Here is a 12,998-nt window from a genome sequence, read left to right as displayed (position 1 = left end):
TGAAGCATAATGTGTCAACAAGATGGAATTCCACTTTCTAAAGGCTAGAGTGCCCACTCAATAGAAGAAAGCAATGCATGATTACTGCTTAGAGCTTGAGCCACAGTGCTAGCAACTCAACATTTAGCAATAATGGAAAATGTCTGTCTCATTTTCATTCCCATTGAAAACACTCCCTATACAATATTATGAAACACTCCTGCTGTGAGTTGGTTTCTTAATCGCAGCAATATCTTCAACTATTGCCTTTTCCATGGTCACACCTTTCTGGTGAATTCTCTTAAAAGCAAAAATTTAATGACATACGGAACAAGGACAGATACCTGAAATGTAATAACAAGGAGTAACCCTTCAGTTTTGTGACGGCTACTAGATAGCAGCAATCTCCTATTTCCATTTTACTGTTTTGCAAATGACATAGGGGTCTCAAGGTCTTGTTTTCTGCATTATTCCTCTGTTTTTCAAAACTGTGGAGCCTCTATTTTCTGCTTCTGCTTCAACTTCCATTTCCATCTTAAAACTAAGGGAAAAATCCAGATCATTGTACAAACAGCCCTTTTTCACCCATGACCTTTTATTCATCTGATTATAAAATTGAAAAGATTTTTTCAGTGCCAGTACCTTCAAAGGTTGTCTTGAATTACCACTACTCATCTTGACTATCTTTATATCTCAAATTATTTTAAAAGTTGCCTATTTTCTCTTTAGATACATTGAATATTCTCCTGGTCCTACCAACAGAGAAACAAAGTACAAGTCCTGAACCACACATTTATACCTACATCTTTGTTTGAAAATAAAGTCTTTGAGGTTAGTCAGACTTTTAAACATTTTGATCAGATATTATAAATGGAATAACATGATAAAACCAGACTCAAGAGGGAGAGGAATTTGAGAAAATCCATGTTGATCATGACAATGCATTGCATTAAAACTGAACTTCGCAATAAAAGATTTTTTAACTTCCAGATGTGGAAACTGTTTTTTACTTTGAAAACTCTTGCGCACTTTCACATATATGAAACAGTATTTGCAAGCTGGTTCAGATTCCAGAGGAAGTATAGGTGCATTCACGTAGCACTTCAACTGGCATATAAAAGCCTAAATTAACTCTACTCCAGAAGTTTAGAAGGACATACACGACTAACAAAATCATTATTTGAATTATCAGAAGTGGATAAGAACTCATTGCTTGGAAATTTTATAATTCAGATTTGTCTCCTCAAAACAAAAGACTTTCCCCAATTGTTTGGGGTTTGCCTACACGTGAATCACTGGGTTTTACAAAGACATTACTGAAGATGAAATGCGTCTGCTAGGACATGCATGAGTGCACGATGATGAATCACAAAATCCCCCAACTTTGCAAACAACAGGAATATGTATTGCACTTCTCATGTAACTATTTTAGTGTCCTCTATTCTATTAAGCTTACTGAAAAGGCAGACAATTATTAATCCTACAAATATGGTGCAATTGCTTTTGACATGTGCTTCCTTGGCCATGGAAGAAGAATGCAAGAAGAAATCAATGAGAAAAAATTGCTGGGTAGAGTGAAATTGCCTTAGGGATTTTGTTTTATGTAATACAACAGCCTAGGAATTCTATTTATAAGGAAGACATGGTATTTATATCTATTGATTTTTTTCAGGGGCCTCTTATAGTCTGCAGCCTTAAAATTTCACCTGTCCTAGATGGGAACACATCTCTTCATGTTCTTCAATGCACTATGTTTATGGAACAGTAAAAGAGATTAAATAACTCCAAATTTTGTGCTGCCTTTGCAAAACTATAAAATTTACTTTTCTTTGCACATTTAATACACTCCATTTGAGTACCCCTTGCAGATTGGAGTTTCATATTAAGGGATCTCAAAGAAGAACAATAAAATATCAATTAACACAGCTTATTCCTAAGATCTTTAAAATTGTCACCCAGACCTTAGTATAGTTTAGAGTGATGTCAGGACCTCAATGGACCTTCAAGAGTCCAGTCTCCCAGCCAGGGATAATCAAACAACAGCCAATCTGTGGAAATACATTCTTCTTCATGCTTATATATGCTATGCTAGGAATGAATAAACTCAAGCGGAAAAGACCAGCAGAGGCTCTGTCTCCACTATCCTGTATCTCCCTTCTCACTCCATTCCAAGGGATAGGTCAACTGATACTGCCTGCTGCAAAACATTTACCATTGTTGCTGCACAACAACATTGTGGAGCAAAATCTGGGATGCAGTTACACATCAGTCAGTTATCCCACTGAAATATATTGACAAGGAATGCTTTACAAGGCAACTGAGCTGTACGTGTAGAAAGCAAGGCACACTTCTTAAGAAACAAGTCGTATTGTCCCTTCCAAAAATCCATTCTAACCTGTTTTTAACTCCAAGCTTCTTTAATGTGTAGTAAATAATATGCCAATATAATGTAAAACAAGACAAAAATGTTTTATTCATAAAGCTTTTGTATGTCTTGTTTACCACAGCTTTTTCTCTACCTAGGCCAGCTGGTACAACATCTACTATGTTTTGTTGCTGTTTTCTAGTATTAAATATGTCAGGATTTTATAGCTGAGCAATAGAAGTTAGTAACATAAGTCTGATGCATAGTAATGGAGGTAGAATAGTGTATAATGTTAATATCTTAGTAAATCAATTAATAAGTTTATGGTGAATAATAAAAAATATGAAAGATTAGACATCAGTAGAGTCAGTCAGTGGTACCACAATATGGCTTTAGGTGAGGACTATCCATAATCATTAAAAGGATATCTGCATGTTTCTATTCAGTCAAAATAAACCTTTTGTCTTGTTATTTTTTTTCTCTCAAAGTCTGAATAGATAGCAGTGCCTGACTGCAGAGGGTACATATGGGAATGCTTATATTTAAACCTCTTTCCTCATCTTTTTGGTACAGTTCTGTGTAGGCATTTCCCAAACTGTTTCTAGGCCCTGCATGTTGCTGTTTCCAAATTTCCGGAGACAAAGCAAAATCCATCTTTTAACTTTACCAAAGGCCCTTTTAGCAAATTATATGCACTCTCCTGGAGATTCACATTTACCTTTGATACCAATGGCAGTTCCTCTGCAAAAGAGATTCTAGTTTCTCATTCCATGTAACAAGTAAGAAAATGAGGAATCAAAAATGTCTGCATGCTAGCCTGGCTCAGTCACCTGTTTATTTCTCATTGTTCCTTCAGTTTTGGTCATAGTCCTTACATGTTTGGGACTGCCTCACATGGTTATCTCTCTGAATATTGGAATATTTATTTTGCTTCATTCCCTGGTGGCTACCTTATTCTCTTTTTGGTTTCTTTACTTTTCTAAAATGGTTGCTGAAATCCCTTCTCATTCACTGTCTTGACTTTCTCTTGACTGCCTGCCCTTCCTCTCTCCCCAGGGTAATTTCATCAGCAAATCAAAATCCTCAGCTACTTGACAGTTGTTAGCCACCCTAACATACCAATACAGACCTGAACAACCAATTTGTTTTGTTCAATAGGCACCTATTTCTCTGCAAGGGCTTTTGTGTGACTAACAGACCAGTGATGCTGGATATAACTTCTGCTGTTATCAATATTAAATTTAACCAAAGACAGAGGTTCAAACACCCCAAAACAGACTCTACATAACCAAAGTACAGCCTAAAGAATGATGTAGACATTCAAAAAGAATCTCCAGATTCACATTACTTTCCTTATTTCTTTGCTCACCAGCTTCAGCAAGGAATGTATTTCTAATCTAAGCTGTACAGGTTAAATAATGCAAGACATCTTTTGTAGTCCTTTTTTTGGATGGGTAATAGGGGCATTCTCATCTTGGCCCTTTCTTTGAGCTTGTAAATCACATGCATACTCATGAGGCAGTACTGAGCTCTAAAATGGATCTTCCTGGATTCCATAAAAATTAGTGGAAGGCCTTCATACTGAAAAAGGTCAGGTTTTGACTGGGAGAAACCACTGGGAGAACAGTTTAAGAATAGAAAACACTGAACATGACTTCATAAAATAGAGTAAAAATAAATAGTTTTTCTAACTGTCTTGGTGTCCTTGCAGGTGGATCTTTACCTTCATCCAACTTTATTGCCAGCATTTGACTTCAGTGCTAGGACCCTTACCACAGGAAGTCTGTGACAAATCCTCCTTGAGGTTACCATTTTTTAGGGTGAAAAGAAAGATCCAAAGGCATATATTTTTACTCTGTTCCATTATGGATTCTGAGGAAGGACCTTAATGTTACCAAAATTTGGCTTCCGGACCAGTCTCCTGCTTCTCATTTCAGCCTAAGTGAATTGTACTCTGTAATGTTCAAGACATCACATAATTCAAAACAAAGGGTGAGCTTACACTCAAGGCTGCAGATCTGATCACTACCAAGCACAGAGTCCTTAGAAGGAAACAGAGCAGTTTGCTAAACCAGGCAATATATCAATCCTTTACGCTACGTACACTTTATTTACACAGCATTTGCAGATTCAGAATGATGATGAATGAAGCTGCAAAATACAGTGTTATTTTCACCACTTCCAGGCAGAGACCTGAATAAAAATTATATGTGATTTTATATCTTTTAATCAATTCCTAATAGTTAATCCAGAGGCATTCCCTTTTGTTTATGCAGTCATGTTTCTTATTACTTTCCCAGAATTTGCTTTATTTTATAGCCCCATGTCTGCTCAGGGAATTTGGGCAGCACTCTGTTTCACATGCACCACTGCATGGACAGATAGGAAGTCTTACCAAGGTCGACAGATGCTAACCTACTCAAAGAAGACAAGTTACTGCGACTTCCTAGTTCACCAAACTATTATTCTTCCACGGCATCCGTTTGGGCAGTATCAAAACTGCAATAAAAAGTGCATTTTCCACAAGAAAAAAAGCAGAAAGAGTACCCTAGTATTTTACAAATATAGATATTTTATCTTCTCTCATAGTATGTGTGGAATTCTGCTGTAATGCCAACCATGGAAAGACTCACATAGTGCAAACACCAGTTAGTCACCTGGACAGAACATTTAATAGGTTCTTTTATATATAGATTTATCTCTATGTACATCTATTTCCCCCAAAGCTTGATTCTTGTCAAGTACTTGCTTATTCTACTGCAAAAATGTCGATGGCCCATATGATGTGATTTCTTAGCAAAAGTATTTTCAAGTTTCATCTGATTTTGCTTTCCACAAATCCACCATTAATTGTTCGTTCCCCTTGCTTAAAACAAACATAAGTAAACAAATATATTTCTATATTTCTTTTCATCCTGTATTTTAACGTGCACAAGAAATATTGCTACAATGTCACAAACAGGCTATTCTATCTCTCCTTTTTCTGTAAAAAAAATTAATATGATAATGAATGGTTTGCTTAAGATCCTGTTCATTTCTGCTGAGTTCTAGGAGAAGAAAGTCAGAGTGCATTTGGATTTTCATTTGCACAGTTCAATTTCTTACTGTAACTATTCAACAACTTCTTAAACCAAATAAAGCAAAGAATTATGGAATGGACACATTCTCCATGATGAAGTCATCATTCCTAAGCCACTGTGCTATATTTAAATTGTTTGGTGAGCAGCATTATCCCACCCCGGTGGGAAGGGCAATTCAGAGCCAATGAAAGATAAAAAAGCCAACCACATTTTCACGCTTTGTCTTAGCATTCGTTGTGCAGCATCAATTATTTCCCACAGCACTAGGAGGAAAATGCAGGTTCTTACTCCACAGCCTATTCCATTGCCTGGCTCACACAGGACTCTCCTCAGGCCTGGCTCGGGAAGCAGCCCTGCCCCACAGCCGGGGGTGGGACACAGCACTCCTCCCATCTGCAGCACGCACTCCTCGGCCCCGTAGCGCTGGTACCGGTTGTACTGCAACACAACACAACACACTGGTTGTAAATCCTGGCAGCATGCAAAGAAAACACCCAAATCTTTGAGTTTGTCTCTATTCCATGTAATCCAGTCAATTGTCCTAATGTCTCACATACTAAGTTCAGGTTATTTGTCAAAAGTCTAAAACTTTGCAGTGTTATTAAATGGGGTGTCACTCTGCTCCAGCTCACATCATGTGCATCATTTCCTGGGTCACAGCCATTTGCACCACCAGAAGACAGTGTGGGATATTAAAATCAAGAAAACAGCAGACTGTTTCTGTAAGTAACATCAAATGGACTTACATTACTATAAAAATTATTGTAAACAAAATAAAAATATTCCAACAGAGAAATTATAAATGCTGTATACAGATTGAAGAGAACACACAAAAAAACACCCTTTAGGGATCTATAGCTAGAAATAGTGTAATGTTTTAGACCTTAAGGGCTGTAAAAATTTTCCTAGACAACTGTATTTTAAAAGCAAGCTGATCATTAAACTGATCAGCATAATAACTCTCTAATATGAATTCATTTCAATACTAGGTGTATTTTTTCCTGTGTCACCCATGAAATTTTCTTTAGTTTTTTCAATTTTCATTTAATTCCACCCTGATAGCCTAAAAGGCCATGGAAATGCCTTAATTTTAATGATGGGGGACACTGACACACAGCAATATTAAGTAACATGCTCAGTGTATTCTCATTGACAAAAATGCCTGCTCTAAAATGACTGATGTCACTGCAATAACTTTCCCATGTCTAATTTAACCTGCTTTCAGCCAGAGATAGCTGAGCTAGTACAAATCATGCTGTGCACATGTAAATCACATCCACTCTAGGGTTCTGTGTTGGTGCAGTTCCACACCAGTGGCTGTATAACCACTGTGAACCAGGCTTCAGATTCACCTATAAATCTGCTCTACTGTGGAGGGAAATAAATGAAAGCATTTGGTCCTAACAACCCCAAAGAAAACAGGTAAATCCAAAAGGCCAAAGAGGAAGGGAGTAGGTATGAATTTTCTCCGTGAGTAGACTTTATGGTGTGCTAAAAAAACAAAACAGAACTTTATGTTACAGCACTCACAACAATATTTAGTGCTTCATAAGATTTTATCCCATAATGGCTCATGAAAATCCTGTTCCCTTTTTTGGGAGGATGGCAAACAAAAAATTCTTTCTCCAATCCACACCCCTCTCCAAAGAAATCTTTTGAGGAAAATGGAAGCTTTAGGACCAACACCTCATACACACAGCATACAAAAAAGAATTTTAAATTACAAAGAAGGCTCTACATCTTTTGGGTACATTTCAGAAGATTCCTCAGTGAATGCTGTCACAACATGTTAAACTGCTTCTTAAAATAATACTAGAGTTCTTAAAAGACTACAACATGTAGACACAAAAGTTTGCATCACAGAAAAAAAATTAACCCAAACTTAAATTATTCAACTTTGTTAATTAATGAAAACACCAAATAACCTCTGAAAAGAAAAGCAAAATCTAAAAGGACAATAAGACTTTAAAATATCTTTCAGTGTGTTGAACGACAGCCAGAAATTCTTAAGACTTAAGAATCTTGTATTTGGAAAATAATAGTATTTTGAGAAATGTGCAAGACATGTCTGCAGTCTCCTTGAATGTGGGGGCTCAAGAAGTCAACGGATGTTTTCCTGTGTTATTATTATGCTTGAACCCAGACTAATGCCATAAATATTTAATGTTGGATGCTCTCAATTTTCAGAAAAGTTTGTGATCCTTCCACTATATACGTGTTGAGTGCTCTGAGTCATTTGGTTGGCCTTTATAGAAATATAAGTAACCATAGCTCCAAAACTCTCTGGCAGCCTAATTTTCCTTCAGGGCACAGACTGAAGGTGAGGATGGTGATTGCCTTACCCTATTAAGAGGGAACTTTGTGCTGCATGTGGGATTGTTAACAGCTTCTCATTAAGAAGGCAAACACCAGTGACTCTGTAGCTGAGGTTCTGTCAGCATTTACATTAAAAATTCTCAGATGGAAAAAAAAGAATATACTTTCCAGCCATTAACTTAGCCTAAAAGGGCATGAAGAAATTCCTCTCATTTCCCATTTTTTTTTTTTCTTTTAAAAAAAATTTATCTTGTTAGGGAAAGATACAGAATGTAAATGTCCAGTTTGCCTACTGGCAAGGTGGACAGCAACATCATTTTCTGTCCAGCAAATGAAACATTTTATACTGGTTCAGCACAGGATTCATTCCAAATCAATATGGAACCCTCCCCAGTGATTTTCATACTATAACAGTCAAAAAAATGATCCAGAAACGATCCTGCTAAATTCATTTGCATATCTTGATATCTAGTTACCAGCCTGTTTTCTACTTTCAAAGTCCGGATACATTAATGTAATTTTCCAATTTCTTTTTTCTTGTGTCCTGCTCAATTAAAGCCCAGCAACAAACTGAAACACAAAGTAGCAAAACATATACATGTTTGTTGCCATAGCAAAATCTACACAACATACGAGCATTTATATTCTTTATTTAGTGACGTGAAACAAAATTATTCACTTTACATAAAGGGTGCAGTTATAAAAAACTTGTACAGGACTAGAAATATTATAATGAATTATAAATTAACTATTTGCATATAGTGATATATATTAAAGACATTTTTTCCTATACACCACAGCCATACATATCATATTAGAGTCATGTAACCAACCCAAGCAATCCATTAATCGAATCAGTTTTCAGAAGCCCTTAAATGTCTTTGGAGCCCATGACGTGTTTTGATCATATATCTGGATGAGATACTTAAGGATATTACAGCACACAACACCCACTGGTTTACTTCACCTCTTAACTGGAGACCTAATGTAGAAATAATTTAATTTAGTTTGAATTTCCACAGTGATGATGCCTATAGTTGCATGGGTTGTGAAGACTTCTTTTATAATTAACAGGAGAGATGGGATGAAATTAATTTTTACTCCTTGGATTTGTAAATCTGCATAGGAACTGAGAATTCAAGTGCCCTGTTGTTTTAAAAATAATGAGAGATCAGACAACTTCCTAGATAATGGCACCTGAAATTAGGTGACAATCTTACAATAGCTGATTTAGTTCCAATAATTCTGATCCTAACTCATCTGCCCAAAGCTAATTTTAAAACCAAGGATTAGGTATCTAAATAGCTTAGACTGCAAACCACCTCGCAGAATTTTAGCTCATCTAAAATTAAACATCCAGCCTAAACAAAGCTCCAAGTGAATGAGCAGCTCATCTAAAATTAAACATCTAGCCTAAACAAGGCTCCAAGTGAATGAGCACCTCCTTGAGAAATAAGATCTCAAGGAGGGCATTTTTCCTGACTTAGATATGATGTCTAAGATAGGTAAGATCAATCACCCTATGGAAGTGCTATGGTTGAAGCTGAGAAAACTAACTCAGGCTAGATATCTAACATGTAAAGAGCTGTCATTGAAAGATTAATCTAGCTTTCCTGTCCATTCAAAGTATTTCACAGAATCTATTACTCAATTTTTATCAGTGTACCTCCTATTTAGAGATGCACTCATCATGTGTAAAGTTGCTCTTCATGCTACAAGGAAGAAAGTATCTCCAATTATTTTTAGGAAAAACCTCTCACAAAGTATAATATATGGGAAATTTGATGGAACTGGCATTTGTGGCACCTGATTTCATTCCTGGCAGCAGCACAGCCATCCTGTGGCTTTCATGTAAGTCATTTAATCTAAGCTTCTCATCAGTTGCCCGTTTGTAAAGAGGAAGAATGATACTTGCTGATTTCAATGTACTGTTAAGAGCCAAAATCCATTAATAGTCATGAGGAAGTCAAATGCTATGGTAATGAGTGGCATAAAATTACACAGAAATCACCAGTCATCTACGGCTGCTAGAAAGCAGCTTCCAGACAAAGCATGTCAGGCATTTATGTGCTACTGCAATAAGGTCCTCAGGAATACAGGCTGGTAAATAGTTGCTGGATTCCTCCAGAACTGTATATTTCAATGCCTATTTGGAAAAACCCCCAAAGCTTCATAAATAGAATTTACTCTAGAAAATTAGTGCTAAGACAGCTAAAGGTATATGAATAAGGTAGTTGTAAAGCATTCTGTTTGTCCTCTGCAGACGACATCACTTTGTGACCCTTCCCCTCAAATTGTGAATTGTCCCAGTCAGCCCATATCCATGCTTTTCAAGGAATAAAATTTGGAGCGGAAAAAGCTCTACTTATAAGCTCTACTTATGGTATTCTGACCATAGAATGAAGTTCTTTTGTGTAACCTTTGTTAGTAACCACTTGTCAGGGCCCTTAGATTATAAATCACAGTATGACACAGATATGGAGGCTGGATAACTGTAACCATTTAGTCCTTGCTCTCCGCTTTCCAGGTTGGGATGGTTTCCCTTGAGTCTTAGAATGATACTAGGTTTTCAAGCAGTGGAAATTCAATAATTTGATGTTGTAAATCAAGGGTAATATAAATGAAAACTTTGGGTTGACACAGGAATAACAGGTTAATTATAGATTGCAGTCTTTACAGTTACATTGAGATTCAGATACTGTCACGGTTTGAGCCTGGCACAGAGCCAGTGCCCCCCATGAAAATGCCCTCACCCTGGTGTCTGCTGTGAGATGTGACCAGGAATAAGCAAAACAGGCTTTAGCTTAAACATAAAGAACACTTTATTACCTAAACTACAGGAAAATAGGGAAAAACTATAAGGAAAAGAAAAAAAAAAAAATTGAAAACCTTACAAAAACCACTTTCCTTCTCCCCACTACCTGACTTTCCCAATCCGATACATTCTCCCAAAACACCCAACTGCCCAGCCTTGGCACCACACTTTAGTATACTCAAACTTCAGTTCATGAAGAGGAAAGGAGTCCTTCTTGTTCCATAGGCTTCCCCTGGAAACACACTGAAACCTCGTGTGCTTCCCTGTCACTTCGGCACCGCCCGGAAAAAGTCCTTTTGCCGCTTGTGACATCTTCCTTCCATGCCCAGTGCTCTCACCACTGACGCATGGACCAGAGCTGCTTTTAGGGTTGTCTTTCAAGGATGCCTTGTCTCACTCCAAAAAGGCACAGTCTCTGCTTTGGGACATCTGTCCCCCCCATATTTTTCCAACCCCCTGGGGCCGGGGGGTCCTCACGACGAACCCTCCTGGTTCTGAGCCACTGCTTCCCCCTAAGTGCAGTCTCTGTGTCACAGGAACATCTGAGTCCGTGGCTACAAGAAAAGTCCAGCCAAAAGGCCACTCCAAATCATCTCTCCCCATTCAATCATCTCCACGTTCTTCGGGCCAGGTCCTTGTCTCATCTCATCTCTCATCTCCCTTCTTATTCAGCTTCGAGGAGGATTAGCATTTTTTTGCAAGGCCCCAATCATGAAAGAAAGGGGTTAAAACTTTCAGTCTCTGTCTGTCCCGGAACGATGATACTCCCACACGTGCTGCTGCTGCGGCCGGCCGGGCTGCACCCTTCTCCCCCCTTTCTCCTCCTGGGCCGGCTGCTATCACATTCCGTCTCGCCGACTCTCCCTCTCTCTCCCTCCTGGGGGGGGGGGGGGAATGGCTGCCCGATGTCTCTTGGGGCTCCTCCACCCTTCCATCCTTGAGGGCCTTCTCACCCCCATCTCTGTCCAGGCCCGGGCCTACCACGTGGCTGCCCCTCCCCCGCCCAGCAGCAGCGACTGGACAGGGGAGGGTGATCTGACCTCTTCGCAGCGACGTCCCAAGAGAGCCTGCCAGGGGCAGACCTCTGCTTTTTAACCCCTGTGTATTCTCGGAGGTGTGTCCAAACCCCACTGGCTACACCAGGTGTCAGTATGAAACTCAGAACATCCATTGGTTTGACCACAGCATCCCAGAATTCCCACTCCTTCCTGGTCAAACCACCACAGATACCAAAACAAAACAGAAATGCACCTGAATGCACAAAACTCTTGCAAAACACACTTCATGAACACAGTGATTCCTGGCTGTGTCAATTAATTTACAAATTATGATTTAATATCATAGAGTCATAGAATGGTTGGGTTGGAAGGAATCTTAAGGTCATTTATTCCAATCCCCCTGTTACACCATGAATGCCCTGAGCTGTTTTAATGTTGCTTTTACACTTTGGATATTGTTTTCTTTATTTTCCTTCTCCCCCCCCCTCATCTAAAAGCATCTCCTCAGTAGCAGCCTTGCAGACAACTTTGGACAAAAGTATAACAGTAGATGTAAAGCCCAAATCTCTGAAATGTAATTCAATTACTTGTTTCTTTAACTGCATGTAAGAGTCTCTGAGGAAAGCAAATCTACTTTCTGGAGTCAGATTGTTTTTACTGCTCCTATAAATCAAATAACCATCTGTGTGTTTCAAAATTAGATTGTGGAGGCTATTAGTCCATAGTGTAGACTAAGCACTTTATTTATATATATTATGCATGTACAAAAACTCCAAGAATTAGTCCCATAATGTAATTAGGCAACTTACAGTATGAAACCAGTAGTACTCATTGGACTAGTAAAAATACTTACAAATGTGTCACCTAAAATACAGATTAAAAAGTGATGAACTGACATGGCTCTCCATGGAGCACTCCTAATTTATTTTTCCTGAGTTTTTGGGCTTCTCTGCTGGCCCCTGATCAAATTGAAAGAGCAAGTTCAGAGGATCAGCTCCTTGTTAACACAGGAGCACCCAAGGAGACAAGAAATACAACCACCTCTAGAGTTGTGGAAAACTGGGTACAAACAGTTGTTTGAAGAAAATATTTAGGTAAGAAACCTCTACATGGATCAGTGCACCACAATTTACATACAAAATTAAACTGGAGTAGAGATGGGGAGAAAAAAAGAAAGACTGCAGTTAGTGGAATGATATGAAAGCAAGCACAATATGATTCAATGAAGAAGGGGGAATGAGCACAGTGTAGGGGTTAGCACTGTATTTACAAACTGCTGGAAGTTTGCGATCTTCCAGCAGGTATTTGGGGGATCAGTGTGAATAGACTGGATGACAGAGATAAACATTCAGTTTCTTCTGACCCTTGTGGAGCTCAAATGCAAACTCTTCCTGCTAAAGGAACAGCCATCAAGGCTGTAACTGATGCAAGGACATCTGTTCAGC

The 12,998-nt window shown here is 38.4% G+C and overlaps 1 protein-coding gene across 3 annotated transcripts in view; it reads right to left on the bottom strand.

Moving 5' to 3' along the window:
* The window catches only part of PRKN (parkin RBR E3 ubiquitin protein ligase), a 689,640-nt gene that overhangs the window by 105,191 nt on the left and 571,451 nt on the right, over positions 1-12,998 (bottom strand). For 2 of the 3 annotated variants that reach the window (XM_064708670.1, XM_064708669.1), the window contains exon 9: positions 5,713-5,862. The exons of the other annotated variant lie outside the window; for it this stretch is intronic. In XM_064708670.1, the coding sequence (XP_064564740.1) occupies positions 5,713-5,862 (150 nt within the window). The remainder of the gene's footprint in view (positions 1-5,712; positions 5,863-12,998) is intronic. 3 annotated transcript variants of the gene reach the window in all.

This window comes from Zonotrichia leucophrys, chromosome 3, assembly GCF_028769735.1.
Source record: "Zonotrichia leucophrys gambelii isolate GWCS_2022_RI chromosome 3, RI_Zleu_2.0, whole genome shotgun sequence".
Classification (NCBI taxonomy): Eukaryota; Metazoa; Chordata; class Aves; order Passeriformes; family Passerellidae; genus Zonotrichia; species Zonotrichia leucophrys.
Note: the sequence above shows the minus strand (reverse complement) of the source record. Positions and strands in the feature narration are given on the sequence as shown.